This window comes from Monodelphis domestica, chromosome 3 (assembly GCF_027887165.1).
Source record: "Monodelphis domestica isolate mMonDom1 chromosome 3, mMonDom1.pri, whole genome shotgun sequence".
NCBI lineage: Eukaryota > Metazoa > Chordata > Mammalia > Didelphimorphia > Didelphidae > Monodelphis > Monodelphis domestica.
Window position 1 is genome coordinate 47,669,651 of NC_077229.1, and position 21,159 is coordinate 47,690,809.

A 21,159-nucleotide genomic window follows, 5' to 3' on the forward strand; every position below is an offset into this window, starting at 1 on the left:
AATTCTTAGCATACTAACAATGAAATTTAATAACTTTCAATTCTTACTTTTATATAATAAAGCCAAATATCATAAATGTTACTAAGCTTACCAGTCTAACTCTATTAAATGAAAATTTACATATCCATACTAAAATTGTTTTTAAAAAGAGAATGAGAATATAAGCTAGTATTGTAAGATAAGAAGTGCATCATGAAGTCCAGTGTTGATCAGAGTACCCTGCTGCAGTAATAAAATTTTCTCAAAACTACTTATAATACTTAAACAGGTGTTATTTCCGTGCCCCTGAAACCAGAGCAAAAGAAAACTATGAAATGACTTGGTACAGTAGTCACTTAGAATTCAGATTTATAATTTCCAAATTGGAAAATTCCCAAACTAGGGAACCATTATATCCATAATCAGCCATCAAACCAGGGTTGGATAGGGCCTTGGAATTCATCTAGTACAATCCTCTCATTCTACAAGTAGATAAATAGAGTCAAAGAGGTAAAAAGTGACTTGTCCAAAGTAATACAATAGCTAAGTGGCCACAAAGCAGTTTTTATAACTTTCCACTCTAGCTAATTCTTACTCTGGCAGCTTCTGGACATCAAAAAGCTCCAAGGAAGGTATATCTGTTATCACTGATTACTGAAGAGCTCTAAAACTAGTTTTCCCAATGCCAGTTTAAAATTTAGTAGAATGTAAACTCCTTCACGTTCAAAACTAGATCATTTTTTTAATCATATCACAGTATCTTACAAAATAAGCATTTAAATGCCTGCTGAATTTATACCCTTACTCTATTCAAAAGGGTATACCCCAGGGCAGCTATGTAGCACAGTGGATAGAGCATCAAGCCTGGAGTCAATAGGACCTATGTTCAAATCTGACCTCAGACACTTCCTAGCTGCCCCTCTCATAAATTCTCCAAAGAGTATTCAAATTCATTCCCAACTGCAAAAGCCAGAGACTTGGCTTAAATGTTTATAATTTTTTCTTTACTGAGAATGAACCTTTTTTTGCTATAATTTTATAGTTAGAGGCAAGCTAGGTGGTTCAGTGGATTGAGAGTCAGGCCCAAAGACAGGAGGTCCTGGGTCAAATTCCGTCTCAGACACTTCCTAGTTGTGTGACCCTGGGCAAGTCACTTAACACACACCCCCACATTGCTTAGTCCTTACCACTCTTCTGCCTTAGAACCAATATGCAGTATTGATTCCAAGATGAAAGATAAGGGTTTAAAAATAATAAGAAGAATTATTTTATACTTATAGGTGCCTATCTGTTGTTCATATATTTAGTGAAAGAATATTTTCTCAAATTAGAGAAACTTCCATTTTATAAATAATTCATAATAACACACTCTACCTCTCAACCAGATTCTGATTTGTTTTCTTCAAATCTCCATATGCAGATGTTTCATTTCTCTCTAATTCTTGTTTCAAATTATGTATCTCTGAGTCATAATAAGCGCGGAGATCAGCTACATGCCGAGCATGTTTCTCTCTCAGGTTTTGCCTCATTCTGTTCACAGAGAGCAAAAGAGAATTAAATCTAAGAACATAGAAAAGGTTGTTTCTCTGCCTATCCATGACAGGCCTTTACAATGTACACTAAAATTGATAAGATTAATAATATTATAAATAATTGATAAGCACTGTTAATATTTTTAAACATCTAAAAAATCCAGGGATTTTTTTTATCCAAAAGGGATCATTTTTAGACAGCAGGCAAACAAATTACCTACAAAGGAAAAAGTAATAAGAGTGCTTCTTATGGGCAAGGTATTGCTTTTTAAATTAATGATGACAAACTGGTTTTATGAAACTCCAAATTGGCCTGACAGTCAGTCTTCAAGAAACCCCTTTGCTGACCCTGATATCTCAGACTGAACCAGAAAAACTCAAGCACTCCTTGATTACTTTAGATAGGATTGGCAGATATAATCAAGCCTTAAATACCCTTTATGTTTTCTTAATTTCTCCTTTTGTATCCAGGCTAGTCTTTGACTATTGCATCTAGACCTCTCAGTCATTTTTGCAGGTTCCAAATGAGTGAAAGGACATTAAGTCCTCCTTCTTCTCCAAAATCTATATGAGTATACCGTACTGTGTTCACAGTTCAATCAAGTCCCAGGACTGAGGTTCTATGAGGTTTCCCAAATTAATCTTTCTACCTCAATTAAAGACCATTATTATAACTATTTTGGTAGTTCTGTATTTTTCAGGTTGATAATGATTTCTTTTTTAAGATGTACAGTATAAAATATAAATACTAAAATCTTTTTCATTGCCTTCTACTTTAGCCAACATAATGTTTTCTTTTTTGATCCAGGTCTGTTATTTCAACAGTATAGAAAACTTTGCCTATTCAAAGTGGACGCTCATCTGTAACAAAATCAAGGAAGACAGCCCAAGCTGGAGAAAGAAGTTAAATGGCTCATTTGCTGAGATCACCAGTACAACCAGCACCTGCCAGAGACAGGATATGAACACTATTCTCCTGACTCTGATGCTGGCCTGTACCCACTATCCACTCTCCAATACATGTGAGAAAAGCACAAAACAAAAACTTGGTAACTAACTTTAGCGCACTTAAAAAATCATACATACTTGGATAACTCTACTGGGTCTTCCAGGCAAGACACGGAAACACTGCCTTCTGGCAAACTGTTGTCTACACTTGGAACTCGGAAATGAGTGATGGTGGTTGAATTGTTTTCCTCATCTTCAGTGTTGATTGAAATTTCATTACTAACAACAGTATGTGCTAAAGGAAAAGCAGAACTGGTCCTGCTTTCATTTGGGAGTACATGACTTTTCCAAGAATCTAAAGGTAAAGCTTTGATATTTGAAGGATATTTGGGGGATCTATCTAACTGAGAGGAAGTGAGGTTACTTGTTTGTGAAAATGAATCTATGTCAGAGTGGCTAGAAATACTAGGCTCTATTACAGATTCTGGTGAGAAAGACAGTCTTTTATGGTTACATCGAAAGTTATTTGATTGAATCCCTGAAATTTGTTGATTTGGCTTCCTATGTAGGGCTGGATCTAGAGTTAATACCTAAAAGTAAAAAAAACAAGAGTAAGCAATGATATTTAATACTCTTTTTAATATTAATGTCAGATATAGCTTATCAAAAGTCAAAGTTTATTATAAAAGTTAGAACCACAAAGCACTTCGCATTTTGAGTGTATTGCAATCCATACAGGAAAAAAACAAATGATGAATGAATGAAAGTATACTGTAAAGATTTGGATGTGTAGCTGGCAGGGGCCACTCACTAAGTTAGGATATATACCTTAGAGGGGTTCTACAAAAAGATAATTAGATGTGGCCAGAACCAAGTAAAGAGGAAATTGGGCTCAATCACATTCAATAAACTAAAAGGGCATTTTCAACAATCCCAAACTTTTAAAATGTAAGATTCTATATATGAATCATAGAACATAAAGTCTCAGAACAATCACAACTGTAGATGATCTGAAGAACAACAAAAATACATGTGATGCCATTACCTCTGGTGGATGGCTGGGATTTGAAGCAGATGTAAGAGTCCAATCAGCTAACTGCTTATTTTTCCTTTGATTAGTATGATAAATATCCTTCAGTGATGGCATCTTCATCTCATCAGCAGAATTAGACTTCAAAAATATGAAATAACATTTTAAAAAAGTTTATTGTTGCTATTAGATAATATGCTAAAATACTAATCTGCAATTTGGAAATTTGTAAACTAGATTAGCAAGATACTTGAAAATGGTTATAGAACACCATCCACTGTAAATGAAAGAAAAAAAAAAAGAAAAAATCTTTCCCAAAAGATTTCTTCCATTTGATCCCTGGAACAGAACCAGAAACTATTGGAAGAAGCTGCAAAGGAGCAAACTTTGGTAGGATGTCAGGAAAAAAACAATGAGATTTGTCCACGAGTGGAAAAGGTTGCTTCAGGAAATAATGATTTCTCCTTGTTAAATGCCTTTGATCAAAAGCTGTATGATAACTTGTGTATGTTAGAATGGGAATTCTTTTTCACATATGAATTGTACTAAATAGCCACTGAAGGGGTTTTCACAATTCTTGCTCTAACAATTAGAACTAAATTATCAAGGGCATATAGGTGGCTCTAGGATAGTCAGGAGGACCTAGGTTCAAAACCAGCTTCTGACACTTGCTAGCTGTTTGACCCAGGGAAAATCACCTAACTCGGTTTGCCTAACCTGTGCCATTCTACCTTAGAATTGTTACTAAGTCAGAAAGTAAGAGTTAAAAAAACAAACTAAGTTATCTTTAAAAAACAAACTTGAGAGTAATTAATTTAGTTCTATTTTAAACATAAGTGAAGGCAAGCTCAAATATTCAGCAATCTTCAAAGAAAGACCAGGAGTATTCTCACCAATATATTTATTGAATCTTATTACTTTTACTTCCCCCTTCATAAAAGGTCTTTGATTTGGGAATAGAAAAGATTTTGTACTGAGTGATTAAAGACAGGTCAATTAACTAACAAGAAATACAAGTTCCAAGAAGAGGTATCATTTATGCATAGGATTGGGAGGAACAAAAACAAGAGTTTAAAGTTAAAAGAAGGATTCTTGTCTTAGTATATATAATGGTCAAGCTTGGCCCAAAGAACAAACTTAAAAATACAACCTCACCAATTTTGGCTTTAAAAGGCCACTCTATTGCAAATATGAATAATATGGAAATAGGTTTTGAACAATGATACATGAATATAACCCAGTGGAATTGCTTGTCAGCTCCAGGAGGAGGGAGGGAAGAGGGGAGGGAAAGACATGAATCATAACACCATGGAAAATATCCTAAAATATTTTTTTAAAAAGAAAGAAAAATACACACACACACTATATATATATATATATATATATATATATATATATATATATATATATATATATATATATATATACACACATATATATATACTCATCTTTGCAAAGGAGGATGCTATGAGTGTATAAATACATGGATGTTATATTGACTAGCTTGGGAAGGATTGTTTTAAAATTGAGTTTTTCAAAACCATAAAAATAAGCTTTTTTTAAAAGTCTGGACAGGCTAGGTGGCTCAGTAGATTGAGAGCCAGACCCAGAGACAGGAGGTCCTGACTTCAAATCTGACATCCAGCACTTCCTAGCTGTATAACCCTGGGCAAATCACTTAACCTCCATTGCCTAGCCCTTAGCACTCTTCTGCCTTAGACCCAACACATAGTATTGATTCTAAGATGGAAGGTAAGGGTTTAAAAAAAATTTGACAGCAATATCATAAAAAGTCTTACAAAAGGGGTGTTATTCCATGAAAAAATCTTACTTTCTCATGGCAGAGAAGGTACACACACCTGATCTCTACCAAACTACCCTCCAAAAAACTATGATAAAATGCCTCCAAACAAATCCTGAAGCAGCACAATCCATGAAAAGATTGGGTAAAATAATTTTTTTAGCCCCAAAACAATTCAGAAGGCCAGCATGAAAGATCTATTGCACAGGGGTAGAAATGGAGCACAAAGCAGTGTGCCAAGCCAGGTCCCACCACAGCAACAGGCCTGGGGAGCAGCTCAATCAGCAGCAAAGGCTTCTGGAGTGCTCATCCATAGAAGGTAAGAGGGGGTTAGGAGATTACACGGGTCCCTTTGCTGGCTCTGGGTGTAAGACTCTTGTTGCATGGCCCATGCACAGGACCAGATCACAGTTCCAAGGTGAAAGGCATACCACCTTCGAAGAACTGAAAGCTTATAGACTAATCCCCAGAGTTAGAAAAAAACAGATACACAAAGAACCTGAAACTTAGAACAATGCTCCCTTCATCACAGTTATAGAGCCGAACTTTAACAGTTTTTTTTAAGATAAGAGGAAAGATGCTGGCTGGAAAATGAACAAATAAATAACAACAACAAAAGAGAAACTCAATATAGAAAGCTATTTTGGTGTCAGAGAAGACCAAAACACAACTCAGAAGAAAACAAAGTCAACACTCCAAGAAAAAGCCTCCAAGAATAGATGAATTACTCTTAAGTCCAAAAAGAATTAATGCAGAAGGTCAAATGGGATTTTAAAAATTAAGTAAGAAAGGTAGAAGAAAAACTGGAAAAGGAAGTGAGTACACAAGAAAAACATGAAAAAATAGTCAACAAGTTGGTAAAAGAGGCACAAAAATATTGAAGAAATTAATATCTTTAAAAAATAGAACTGGTAAAAAAAAAAGGCACAAAAATCCAATGAAGAGAACTCCTTTAAAAGGTGGGATTTGGCCATAAGGAAAAAGATACACAAAAAAAGCAGTGAAGAGAAAAACTTCTTAAAAGGCAGAATTGGCTCTTTGGGAAAAGAGTTACAAAATTCACTGAGGAAAAGAATTCTTTGCAAAGTAAAATTGGCCAAATGGTAAAGGATGTATAAAAGTTCACTCAAGAAAATCATGTCTTAAAAATTAGAATTGGGCAAGTGGAAGTTAATGACTCCATGAGACATCAAGAAACAATTGTGAATCTTAAAATTTCTCAGACTCTACCTTGGAACATTATCTTAAGATTATTCCCCATTTAAACAATGAAGGTACTTGATCAGGAATGTATTGGGAACTTTAAAATTACTCCACCTATACTTAGGAGGCATACTTTAGGGGAAGATAAAGTTGTAAAACTCCTTACTGAACAATGAAAAAGTCCCCAACCCATACTTATAGTGAGGCCAAGCCCTTAAGCTAGGTCTATTTTTAGATCTAATACAAAAGAGTGCTAAGTACCTATGAAGGTCAAATTAATCACTAAAAGGTCAAGCAAACAAAAGGCAAGTTTAACAAAAGAGGTGTGAAGTTTTAGTCTACCCAGAGAAGGTGATTAACAAAAGAAGATGTGAATTAAGAATGGTCAGTCTTGTGGAAAATGTCTACTGTGATTGGTAGATGTGAAAATTTAGGGAAGGTGACATAACAGAAAATTCTCTTTAAAAGGAGGTCAGGAACTGAGAGCTGGGCTCTCTCAGTGAGGTCTCTTGGTGGCTGAACTTAGTTGAGCTCAGGAGCTGAACTGGAGAGTCTCTCTGAACAGTAGAGTTTTGGTTGGAAAGATCTTGTGGTGAGTGATTAAAGACGTTGACTTAGTTTTGCTCTTAAAGAGAAAGGACCTTGGCCATTGGCCTAGGCCCTAGCCTTTTCCTATTTCCTCTTACTCTGTCTCTTTCCCTTTCCTTAATTCCTTCATTTATATTAATTAAAATCTCCATAAAACCCAACCCAGCTGACTTGGTATTTCATATTTGGGAATTTTTCCCATGGCAACCACTTATTTTTTATATAAAATCAAGACACTAAAAATTATCTTTACAGTTTTGGGCAATTCACAGTCTTGAAACCCACATTTTCACGGTCACACAATCAAAGTCAAAAAAGAAGAAAATGCAAAATATCTCATTGGAAAAATAATTGACCTAGGAAATAAATCTAGTCAAGATAAATCTAAGAATTATTGGACTGCCCTGATATTCTAGAACCAGAGGGTGAAATTAAAAGAATCCAGTGATCAAAGAATAACTCCCAGGAATATTATAGCCAAATTCCAGAATTCCTAGGTCAAGGAAAAAATACTTCAAGTAGCCAAAATGAAAATTCAAATATTGTAAAGTCATAGTCAGAATAACACAGGATTTTGCAACTTCTATATTAAAAGTTCAGAGTGATTTTTCAGAGGGCAAAGGAGCTAGGATTTCAACCAAGAATCACTTACCCAGCAAAACAGAGCCTAATCCTTCTGGGGAGAAATGAATATTCAATGAAATAAAGGACTTTCAAACATTCCTAATAGAAAAACCAGAGCTGAATGGAAAATCTGACTCTCAAGTAAAAGACTCAAAAGAATCATGAAAAGTTAAACAGGAAAAAGAAATCAAAAGATATTCAACAACGTAAAACAGTTTACTTCCCTACATGGGAAGATGACTCCTATAACTCCTAAGAACTTCATTATTATTAGAGCAATTAGAAGGAGCATACATAGAAGGAAGGGCATGAGTTGAATATGATGGGATATCTTTAAAAAATAAAATTAAGGCATGAGAAAGAAAGGAGGAAAGGGAAAATATAATGAGTAAAATATTTTACATAAAAGAGCTTCTACAGTAGAGGAGAAGATGAAGAAAGTGGGGAAGGGAGCACATGAACCTTATTCTCATCAGAACTGGCTAATGAGGGAAGAATATGCACAATCAATTAGGTATAGAAATTTAGTTTTTATCTTCCAGGAAAGTAGGAGGGAAAAGTGATAAAAGAATTGGGGCAGGGCTAATAGAAAAGAGGACAAATTGGAGAATGTGGTGACCAGAGACTAAATAGGGGGTAATAGGATAAAGAATTAATACACAGCAATCACACTACTGCAAACATTTTTTACAAGTCTCTCTAATAAAGACCTCATTTCTCAAATACATAAACGAATCAAATGTATAATATGAACACAAATCATTCTCCAAATGATAGTCAAAGGATATGAACAAGGCAATTCTCTGACAAAGTAATTAAAGTTCTCTAAAGTCAAGCAAAAATTGCTCCAAATCAGTATTAGAGAAATGCAAATTAAAACAACCCTAAGTTAACACCCCACATCTGAAGATTGACTATAATATCAGAAAAGAAAATGACAAAACTTGGGAGAGGATGTAGAGAAATTGGGACACAGTAATGCATTGTTGGAGGAGCTGTGAACTGATTTAACCATTCTGGAAAGCAATGGACCTATGCCCAAAGAGTTATTAAAGCAGCACATACCCTTTGACCCAGCAATAACTATTATTAGGTTTAGATCCAAAAGAGATAAAAAACAAACAAATAATGAGGACCTATATGTACAAAAACATTTAAAGCCACTCTTTTGTAAGGGCAAAGAATTGGAAAGTGAGAGATACTCATCAATTGGGGAATGGCTGAATAAGTTACAGCATATGATTGTAATGAAATACTATTATGCTATAAGAAATGACAAGCAGGGGGAGCTCAGAAAAACCCAGAGATAGGAACTGAAACAGAATAAAGTGAGTAGAACAAGGAGAACACTGCACACAGTAACAGCAATACTGTACGATGAACAATTATGAAGAACTTAGCTATTCTCAGCAATATAATGATCCAAAACTATCCCAAAGGACTCATAGTAAAAAATGCTATCTGCTTCCATAGAAAGAACTGATAAGAGTCTGAATCCAGAACAAAGCAAATTTTTTAACTTTCTTATTTTTCTTCTTCAGAGTTTCCTTATAAAAAAAGATTAATGTGGAAAAGTTTTACTGAAAATTATTTTTAAAATGTTAGAAACTTTTTATATGTAATCGGGGGAAAAATAAAATAAAATTTAAAGTTAAAAAAAGAATCTTAAGATTTTTTCTCCATTAAAAAAATTCCCTCTGTTTTCCTGAGCAGGAAGTCAAGGATCTTCTTTAGTGAAAAAGAGAAAGAATTTCAAGAAACACCTTTTCTTCATAATTTCATAAGGTCTACCTGAAAAAGTCCAAGCAAAGATGAGGAACCATTCCGCTTTTCTTTCATTCCCTCATGTTTGTTCTAAGTTTCCAAAATGTGGTTTTTGCCGAGAAGTTTCAAAGGAGACAAAATCCATCCAAGAGTATATTAAGGAAATTTTCGGAATCAAGCAAACTATAGATCCAATTATAGCAGTGACAAAAGGCAAAATGCTCATTCTGGGCACAGTAGTAATCTTAAAGAATATAAAACTAAAAACAATGAGCATTTATTAAGAAGCTACTCTGTGCTGAGCACTATTGCTAGAAAAAGATAGAAATATTTTGGATTTTCCCTGACTTTAAGTCTTATAAGACCTTATAGCCTTGTAGTATAAGACATCAACACAAATAGTTGTGACATAACATAAATACATTAGAGTTATAAAACAAAGCACTGTGTGAGGTATTCTAGGATAAACTGGAAAGATGAGATGAATGAGAAGTGGAGATAGGAAAACACAAAGTTCCTAATAAACTATCGAGGAAGGTGATAATAAAAGTCTGTACTAAGATGGTAGAAATGGGAAATGGGAAAGGATGGAACTGATACTTAGTATTGACAGAAGGTAAGGGTTTAAAAAAAAATGTGTAGGGAACTAAGTCAAATTTATAAGAATAAGAATCACTCCCCAAACTGATAATAGTCAAAGGATATGAAGACACACTTTTCAGAGGAAGAAATCAAAGTTACTAATAGGTATCAATATAATGCTCTAACTTATAATTAGAGAAATGCAAATTCAGGAAAGGACTCTAGAAGTTGAATGGCTAGGAAATGATAATATGAAAAGTGAGAAAAACGAAAGTCGGTGGTAATACCAAACTTACAAACTAATAGCTATCAAAAATAACTGGGGGCAGTTGGGTAGCTCAGTGGATTAAGAGCCAGGCTTAGAGTATCTGGTCTCAGATACCTCCAAGCTGTGTGACCCTTAACAAGTCACTTAACCCCCATTGCCACTCTTAACCCTTACCACTCCTTCTGCCTTGGAACCAATACTCAGTATTGATTCTACGATGGAAGGTTAAGGGTTTAAAAAAATGTTCTAACTTGTAATCAAACCCATCAAGTACCTACCTCCTCACACCTCCTCACTACCTTCTTACATGAGAAGGAGAATCAGATGACAAAAAAGGAAAATGACAGAGGGGATGTGGAATATACAGCTGATAGAGTTGTGAATTTAGTCTGACCATTCTGAAAAGCCATTTGCAACTATACCCAGAGAGCTATAAAACCATGCATACCCTTTGATGGATGATTTTAATGGATGTTACTAAGTCTATACTTCAAAGAGATCAAAGAAAATAACCCCAAAAAAATTAGAGCAGCTCTTTTTGCAGTGGCATTGGGAACTGAGGGAATGCTCATCAGCTGGGGAATGGTTTAATAAAGTTATAATATGTAAATGTGATAGAATATTATTGTGCTGTAAGAAATTATGAGAGTTTCAGAAAAACCTGGGGAAATTTGTATGAACTTATATAGAATTAGAATGAAATGAGGAGAAGAATGTATACAGTAACAGCAATATTAAAACAATAACCAACCACAATTCTAAAAACTCATGAAGAAAAAAAAGTTATCCATCCCTAGACAGAGTTGATAGGCTCAAGGGGGCTGACTGAAACATGTTTTCTTCTTTTGCCTTTTTTTAAAAACATAGCTCAAATGGCAATTTTGTTTTGCATGACTACACATATGGCACAGTGTGGAGCATCTGGACTGGAGTTAAGAAGACCCAAGTTCATATCCAGACTCAGGTACTTCCTAGCTATGTGACCTTGGAAAAATCACTAAAACTTTCTATTGGTCTCAATTTTCTCACCTGTAAAATGGAGATAAAAGCACCTACCTCTCAGAGATGTGACAGTTAAATGAGATAATATTTGTAAATTGCTTAGCACAGGGCCTGACACAAAATATTATGTAAAGTTAGTTTTTTGATTTTTGCCTTCTCCGTGGGTGGGAGGGGGAAGAAAGGGAGAGAATTTGGAGTTACCAATAAAATAAAGTTGGATTTTTTAATTTTTTTTTAAAGGAACATTTCCTACTCTCAATGGGCTTGCATTCCACTGCAGAAACAAGTACATATATAAATGAATACAAAGTAGTTTAGGGAGAGAGAGGGAGTACTAGCAGTTGGGGGAAACCCAAAAAGGTTTCATATAGAAGCTTGAAAAGCTTAATATTTAAGGAAGTAATAAGAAGGATCAGAAGGGAAGGCATTCTAGATAGGGAGTACAGATCAGTGCAGAGGAGGAAATAAGAGACAGAATGATGTTTGAAGAATAGCAAATATTAGTTTGGTTAAAAACTAAAAAATATTTAGTTTGATTAGAGCACAAAATGAAGCAAGGAAAATAATATCCAGTGAAGTCAGAAAAATAGTCAAGGATTCAAGTTGTAAAAAGATTTAAAAGTACTAAAGAGGCATTAATATTAATTTTTATTATTAAATATAATATTTTATTATATATAGTAAATATAAATGCTCCAACCACTGGAGCATATTCAGTCAAGAAGTAACACATTCAGGCTGTATTTGAGGAAAATAGTTTTGGCAACTAGATGGATGACTTCGAGAAACTCTTGAGGCAAATGGAAACTAATTAAGAACCCATTGCAATATTCCAGGCAAGAGGTGAGGAAGACAGCATACATATATATATACATATATATGTATGTATACACTATATTTATGTTGTGTATAAACACACACAGAGAAGAACACTGATATATGCAAGAGATGTGGATGACAAGGTCTGAAAACTGAATAGGTATTTGGGGAGAGGCTGAGTGTTTTCAAGTGTAGCACCAAAGTTACTAACTTGAGAGACTAGAAAAATGGTGATACCCTGAAGAGAAATAAACAATCAGAAGAAAGGGTGGGTTGCCAGGGGTAAATACATAGCTCTGTTTTGGATAGGATGTTTCAAATATTGGGAGAAATTTGAAAATGTTCAGTAGACAGTGCTGATGCAAGACTCAAGAAAGAGGCTAAAAGCTAGATATATAGATCCATGAGTCTTCTGCATAGAAATGATAATTAAGTTCAAGAGAACAGACAAGTTCCCCAAGTGACTGAGTAAAGAGAAAATTGGAGATGACACAGGAAAGAACCTCTGAGTAGGTTCCTCTGAGATGTGATATGAATGATGAAACTGCAAAAGAATCCAAGGAGATTTCAAAAAAGTAGGAGCAAAATCACAAGAGAGCAAAATCCAAAGAAAGGGTACCTAGGAAGTTATAAAAGGTAGTCAGAAACATCAAGGAGAATGGGAATTAAGAAAAAAGATATGAATTTGTCAAGTAAGAGATCACTGGTAACTTTGAAGAGAACATTTCAGTTAAGTGTTGAGGCTAGAAGCCAGAATATAAGAGGATGATAATAAGTGAGATGAGAGGGAGTGAAAGCAATATAGATTATCTTTTTCTAATGTAAAAGAGGAGAGAGGATGTCTAGTTAAGGCTTTTTAAAAATAACATTGTACAAATTTAAACAACTCTGAGGTACCATCTCACATCTATCAGATTGCCTATTACAACAGAAAAGGGAAATGACAAAAATTGGAGATGTGGAAAAATAGAGACACTAATGCACTATTGGAGGAGTTGTGAACTCATTCAATCATTCTAGAGACCAATTTGGACCTATGCCCAAAGGGCTATAAAATGTCATATACCCTTTGACCCAGCAATAATACCATTACTAGGTCTATATCCCAACCAAAGAGAAAGGAAAAAAAAAAGAAGAGGGCCCATATATACAAAAATATTTATAGCAGCCCTTTTTGTGATGGCAAAGAATTGGAAAGTGAGGGGATGCCCATCAATTGGGGAATGGCTAAACAAGTAGTGGATATGATTATAATGTAATACTATTATGTTTTAAGAAATTGAGAGCAGGATAATTCTAGAAAAATCTGGAAAGACTTACATGAACTGATGCAGAGTGAAGTGAACAGGACCAGGAGAAAGAACACTGTACACAATAACAATGATACTGTATGATGAACAACTGTGAATGACTTAGCTCTTCTCAATAACACAGTGATCCAAAACAATTTTAAAGGATTCATGATAGAAAATGCCATCTGCCTCCAGAGAAAGAACTGGTAAAGTCTGAATCCAGATCAAAACATATTTCACTCTTATATATATTTTTCTTCCACAAAAGGACTGATGTGTTGAAAGCAAATTTCTCTCTCCAGTGTTGCTTTTTTTTAAACATCATCTCTTAGTGACCTGGAGGTCAAATACCACTGAGTAAATTCAGGTACAGATAAGCCCTCAAAAAAAGGAAGTTAAAGAACAAAGGAACCAACAAGACAGGAAACTGATTCTACAGGTACTGCCCCGCCCCCCAGCAGCCCAGGCAAATTTAGAAACTATGATTGGTTCCTGAGATATAAGGCATAAGAGTTAGTGGGTGGAGAAAACAGCTTATAAAGGGAGATCCAACAGGAAAGAAAAGTCTTTGACATGAGTATGGAGAGCAGAATGGACAGAGTTCGGCTATAGGCCCATAAATAGGACCATATATTAGAAAGTTAAGTATCCTTCTACTTCTCCCCTACCTTTTCCTCTCTTTACTACTACTACTTTGATTTAATAAAGTTATTAAGTTACAGTCTCATAATTTTAGTTATTACATGTGTAAAAATGATTTACATGATCACACATGTAAAATCTATACCATATTGTTAATCATCTGAGTGAATGGGAAGGAGAATGAGGACAGGAAAGAACTGAGGACTCAAAATATATATAAAAGATTTAAATTGTTTTAATATATAAAATAATATAATAATATTGAAGTTCTGAGCTTATAAGGCAGTTCTGAATACAACACAATTTTTTTCTAGCCAAGGCACTCCCTTCTCTTAGGGCTGGGACCCTTAGTAGGAAGGTGATATACCTGTTACAATGAAAATGTCAGTACAAAACATCTGTGAAAATAGTGATTATTAAGTTTAATTTCATCTTTATCATCAGTTCAAAATGTATCTAATATCTGTAGAAACAATGCCAAAAGCAACTCAAGAAATGCTAAAAGATCAACTACTTTGGATATTAGGTACTCTAAAGGATCTAAAGAAAAATTATTTCAGTCAAAGACATTTGTAAGGAAATAAAGGAAAATATACAGAAATGGACTTCTTCAGTAGAATATTGTCAGAAATAGCAAAAATGAGAAGTGATCTAGTATAGGAAAAAATAGAAAAGAGAAACAAAATGGAAGAACAAGTTCTGAATGTAACAGAACTTGAAATCCAGTTGGTAATAGAGCAGGAAAAAGTGATCAACCTAGAATATAGATGCAAACAATTAAACCTCAGAATCATTGATATCCCAGACAGCACTGAAAGAATCTGAAATTCAAGTGAGTTTTCTCTGAAATACTAAAGAAATGAATACCTTAATTAAGCCAAAATGTTTGTAAAAGAGGCACAAAAGTCCAATGAAGAGAAGATCTCTTTAAAAAGCAAAATTGGCTAAATAGAAAAATAGAGACAAAAATTCACTGAAGAAAAAAGCATCTTGAAAGACAGAATTGGCCCTTTGGAAAAGGAGGTGCAAAAATTCACTGAGAAAAAGAATTCTTTACAAAGTAGAACTGGCCAAATGGAAAAGGAAGTACAAAAGCTTCCTCAAGAAAATAATGCCTTAAAAATTAGAATTGTGCAAGTGGAAGCTAATGACTCTATGAGACATCAAGAAACAATCAAACAAAGTCAAAAGAATGAAAAATAAAAGAAAGCATGAAGTATCTCACTGGGAAAACTGACTAGAAAATAAATATAGGAGAGATAATTTAAGAATTATTAAACTACCCAAAAGCTATGATAAAAAAAAAAGAGTTTAGATATCTTTCAAGAAATTGTCAAGAAAAACTGCCCTGATATTTTAGAACCAGAGGACAAAACAGAAATTGGAAGAATCCATTAATCATCTCCTTAAAGTGATCCCAAAAAAGATAATTGCCAGGAATATTAGTCAAATTCAAAAACTTCCAGGTCAAGTAGAAAATATCGCAAACACCCAAAAAAGAAACAATTCAAATATCTTGGAGTCACAGAATAACACAAGACTAGCAACTTTTTCATTAAAGGACTGGAGGGTCTGAATATGATATTTCAGAAGATTAGGACTTCAATCAAGAATCACTTTTCCAAAACTTAGCATAATCCTTCAGGGTAAAAATGGGTATTGAATGAAATAGAGGACTTTTAATATCCCTGATGAAAAGACCAGACATGAATGGGAAATTTGACTCTCAAATACAATACAATACAAGAGAATCATAAAAAGGTAAACAGAAAAGAGAAATCAAAAGGCATTCAGGGAGATTAAACTGTGTACATCCCTATATGGGGAGATAATTCTTACAACATCAAATAACTTTGTCATTATTAGAGAAGTTAGAAGGAGTATACATAGACAGAGCAAGGATATGAGTTAAATATGATGGAATGATATAAAAAATAAAGGCAAGAGAAATGCATTAGGAGGAGGGGAAGGGGAAAATAAAATAAGGTAAATTATTGCACATTGAAGAACATAAAAGAGCATTCACGGTGGAGGAGAAGATAGAGGAATTGGGGAAAACATGTAAACTTTATTCTCATCAAAATTGGCTCAATGAGAGAAGAACATACACAATCAATTGGGTATAGAAATCTATCTTACACTACAGGAAAGTAGAATGGGAAGGTGATAAAAGAAGGTGGATGAGGCTGGTAGAAAAAAGGGCAAATTGCGGGAGGTGGAAGTCAGAAACTAAACAGGATTAAACAAGATGGGCAAGTACACAGTAATCATAATGGCACAAAACTCTATAATTCTCTCTAATAAAGGTCTCATTTCTCAAATGCATAGAGAAGTGAATTGAATATGTAAGAATATAAGGCATTTCCCAAATGATAAATGGTCAAATGATATGAACAGGTAAATTCTCAGATAAAGTAATTAAAGCTCTCTATAGTCATGCAAAAAATGCTCTCATTATTAATTTGAGAAATGAAAATTAAAACAACTCTGAGGAGCAGCTCGGTGACTCAATGGATTTAGAATCAGACACAAAGACAGTAGGTCCTAAGTTCAAATCTGGTCGCAGACACTTCCTAGCTGTGTGACCCTGGGCAAGTCACTTAACCCCAACTGCCTAGTCCTTACCACTCTTCTGCCTTGAAACTTAGTATCAATTTTAAGTTAAGGTTAAAAAAAATGTCTTTAATGAATTCCTTGACAAAGGCATCAACTAAAAAGGACTTTATGAGTAGAGGGGGAAATAGTACTCCCTTGGGTAGATAAATAGTTAAGATATTTAACAACAGGTTCCTAAAGTATGTTAAGCAGAATTAGGATTATAAAATAAAATGAACATTAAATGATAAAAAAAATAGTGCTGAGTTGGGCATGTTTGTAGGAATCAGCAAAGGAACCAGCAGACAAAATGACAATTAGAGAAAGGGAATATGTTCTAAAAAAGGAATTGGATTTACTCTGTTTGGCTCAAGGAGGAAATTATTAGGCGTGGAAGTCAGAGAGAGAGACAAATTTAGGCAACAACTTCCTTTGGCCATCAAAAAATGGATGAAAGTTAACTTGAGGATTAATGATTTCTCCCTAATAGATCTTCAAGAAAAGATTGTATTACCCCTTATCAAATAGCACATTGCTTGGCTAATATCATATCACTGGAATATTAGTTTTAAGGTATGTCATCAGACTAAATGGCAACTGAGGTTCCTCCCAATTCTGAACAGGATCAAAGGCACAAACAAATTTATGATATTAAGAAGTTATAAAGGCTGTAGAGGAGAACCTCTGAGAACTCTTTTGATGGTCCCACAGTCCCCTTAATGCAATAGCAAGTTATTTTATCTGCTAAAAATGTATGAGGTTACTGAGCTGGAGTTAGAGAAGCAATGTTTAGAACAATCAGCATGAGGAATAAGACAGTGAGTCAAAAGGAGCTCAAAAATCAACTTCACAAATACACAGAAAAGGAATGGTTAATGAAGAGGTTCATGTAAGAATAACTTGAGAATTTTAGTGGACTGAGTACAATATAACAATCACAAAAGGCTAAATTCTGCCTTAGTCAGGAATACAGTATTCACTTTTGGGAACCTTGTTTTAGGAAAAATGGGTAAGTTAGAAGCACATCCAAAAGAAGTGAGAATAGTGAGAAAACTGGAGAACATGCTAACTGACATCTGGTTTAAGAAATGTCCCTTAGCAGTAATGTTAATTGTCTTCTGGTATGTGAAATTTAGCATTTCTGGAATTAGACCAATTAAGGCTTAAGGGTTCTAAAGAACTAAGAGCACTGGGCAAAAGCTTCAAAGATGCTTCAAAGATTCAGATATAGGTCAGATTTAGGTTCTAATATTCAAGATACTCAACAATAGGAAAGTAATTAAAAGGTGGTTTCCCCATCAATGAAAACCATCAAAGTTTACCCAACTAGTTGTTGATGTTGAAATAGGCATTTTTGCACAGATATAGATTCAACATTATCTAGAGTCTGTAATGTCACGAAGGCCAAGTCTCGATACTCCTGTGTTTGCAATCACTATTTCATTTAGAGTTAGTTGGCTTATATGCAACAAATCATTTCAACACTCATAGCTAAACCGAGTATTACAATCCAAAATGGACAGAATTACTTTAAGACCTAATAAAACATCAGCTCCTCCCTCCCCACCCCTCCATTACCATTATCTCTTAGTTTGGTTGTCTAGTCTATTGCACTCCTCTGCAGACAGGTATACTGGTTCCTCTCTGGGTTTCCATGTACATTACCATATTTCCTTATGTCCCTCCTTCCCTCCCTTCTGCCTTTCTCTCTCCTTTCCCTTTCCACTTTAATTGCCTTTACCTCCCTCTCCTTATCCAGCCCTTCCCTTTCTTCATAACTCCACTCTCTTATTTAGTCAAATTTTTAGATGATGTGTTGCTTCATTAGTAGTTTCTACGTTAGTCTGCCCCCACCAAGGAGATAAGGCACTATGAGGAAAAGTCTTTTCATTTTCTTCTTTATACTACCACCTTCTACCATACTAGGCACTATCCAAATATTTGTTGAATAACTAATTCAATGTCCAGGTGGAGGGTTTCCTCATCAATGGGAGACCAATTAGTTCTATTTTTCAACTAAAGGCCTATGATTACAGCACCTGTGAGTCAGGATTATATGATTTAAAGGTAATGCAGAATTGTTATTATAGACCCAAAAGAAACAGTATTCCAATGAGAGTATTGCCATTTTTATTGATCTAATAATAAATGATTTATGTGGTTTAGAAGGGAAGTGACAAGTGAGATTTTAAGCAAATTATAACCATAATAAACATATTAGCATATTCATGTTCCAATCTTCCTTTCACATGAGATAACAAAGTTTAAGCAAATGAAATTGATAAAAAATTAAAAAGTAGGATGAACCAATGAGTTAAGAGTATAGTTTGGGAAATCAATAGTTGAATTGTTGTTATAAAACATTTAGGAATGTGAACAAAAAAAAATACCTGATTTGATAATACTTTCTTGGGGCTGATATTTAAAAATGATTTTTCCAAAGTCTCAGGCAAAGAGTCATACATGTCCTTGTCTTCTAGTTTCCAATAATTCATTCCTAATAGGTAAAAGAAAGATGAGTGAAAAAGTGAAAGATAACAGTAAAGGAGAAGGAAAGTGTATAAGAAAAATAAGGTATGGAGAGAAGAGTATGAAAATAATTCCTAGATTATGGTTTTTCTTATAGGAATTTATGTAACCATACTATGTCTGTAACTTATTTTCACTTATTCAACAAGCACTAGTTGAGTGCCTTCTCTGTGCCACACATTGATGTGCACATGCTGGATAATCACAGCTAAATAAAACACTCTTTGTCACTAACTCACTCTGCCTAACCTTAGGAATAATGCCCCTTCCCCTCACCAAGCCTTATTTTGACCTCTCTGTTCAATGAAAGGGCAGACAAAAGGACCTTTGTGACCCCTTCTAGATATGAAATTCTACAAGACTATCAATCAATCAACTAGAAAACATTTATTAAGCCCCATATGCATCAGGCACTCTGCTACTACCTATAGACCTAAAGACAAAAATGAAATAGTACCTGACCTACATTCTACCAGGGAGAAACAACATGCAGACATAAACAGAGACAAAATATTATACAAGGAAATTTCAGTGGAAAAGCAGTGAGGGGGAATAAGCAAGAAAGGTCTCATGAAGAAGTTTGAGTTTGAGCTGGGCTAACCAACTAACTAACTATAACTAACTAACTAACTAACAATTCTAAGAGGCTGGAGTGAGAAGGGAGTGCATTCTGGGAATAGGGACAGCCACATCAGATATGGTATATCAAGTGTAGAGAAAAGCAAAATGGATCATTGCTTTGGACAATACATATATGAAGTGAGCAATATGTCTTTTCTTTTTTAAAAAAATCAATTAAAAAAATAGGAGTTTCCATGTCTAGAAAATGATTACATAAATTATTTTGATGTAATAAATAGAATTTGTGAGGAAAGAATAATATAGAACACAAGTTAATAAAAGCCCAGAAATGAGATTCAGATGTCCACAAGGTGAGATGCTTATTACTTAAAAGCAAATTAAATGTTAGAGATATATAAATTCACAGTTTAACATTTTGTAGAGGAGAAATTGAGAACATTGCCTTGCATAGAGTAGGTGCTTAGTAAATGTTTGTTCAAATGAATTATAAATAAAGATTTTTCATTAAATCAATGAAAAAAACTAGTTATACTGAAGAGATTTTGAGAGCCTTATAAACAGTAATGAATGTTTAGCAAGCAGAATTGTCAAATTTTCAAAATTCCTTTAGGGAAGAAATAAAAAATGATGATGCTAGAATCCTTTTGTGGTTGCTTTACATAACTCCTAAAGTACTACTTTTTGTCTTTATAGGATAATTTGTAATGTTGTTGAGTTGAATGAAGCTCCTCAACATTTATAAATGGGCACCAAGCAGAACAGAATAAGAACTTAAAGGGCAAGTCCCTAATTAAGAAAAAAAACAAAAAAGTTTAAAAATAAGAAAGTAGAAAGATAGCATACCTGTTCCTTCAGAAGCCCAAGAACTTGGGCCCTCATTTTGTTTATTAAGGTAAAAAGTATGAGGACATGTAGCAGCACTGAAGTCAGACTACAATTAAAAAAAAAACAATTTATTACTATAAAGTCAAGCTAAATCTTATTGATGAACCCAATTCTCCAGCCAACTGGAGTATCATAGGAAAGCCCCCAAAATATTTACCGAAGACTAAAAAAGTGTAGTTTCATTCATAAGAGCTACAAAAAGTCACAACAGGAAAGGAATAAAAATGGAAGATATTCATCCCTAACATTCTCAAATTAATTCCGCATGAAGTCTACATGAGTGTCTGATTAGGACTTCACTCAGTGAAGCTGGATAAGAAGTGAACCAATTATCATTTAACAAATTCAGAACTAAAGTAGTTCAGCAACAAACATAAGTCATATGAAGAACATTTAAGCTGTTTTCACAAATGTATAATAATAGCAAATAAAATTAAGTTTAAAAACCATGAAAATAATAATCAATGCCAAAGCCTAAATGGAAAAATACTTAT

General features: G+C 34.3%; 1 protein-coding gene across 15 annotated transcripts in view; it reads right to left on the reverse strand.

Annotated features, from left to right (window-relative positions):
* Positions 1 to 21,159, reverse strand: part of MPHOSPH9 (M-phase phosphoprotein 9) — a 61,850-nt gene that overhangs the window by 24,755 nt on the left and 15,936 nt on the right. For all 15 annotated transcript variants that reach the window (XR_008917339.1, XR_008917338.1, XR_008917335.1 and 12 more), the window contains 5 exons: positions 20,624 to 20,711; positions 19,060 to 19,166; positions 3,505 to 3,630; positions 2,598 to 3,049; positions 1,354 to 1,509 (listed from right to left, as the gene is read on the reverse strand). Coding sequence is in view for 11 of the 15 variants with exons in the window: in XM_056821859.1 (XP_056677837.1) it covers positions 1,354 to 1,509; positions 2,598 to 3,049; positions 3,505 to 3,630; positions 19,060 to 19,166; positions 20,624 to 20,711 (929 nt within the window). In the remaining 4 variants the exon portion in view is untranslated. The remainder of the gene's footprint in view (positions 1 to 1,353; positions 1,510 to 2,597; positions 3,050 to 3,504; positions 3,631 to 19,059; positions 19,167 to 20,623; positions 20,712 to 21,159) is intronic.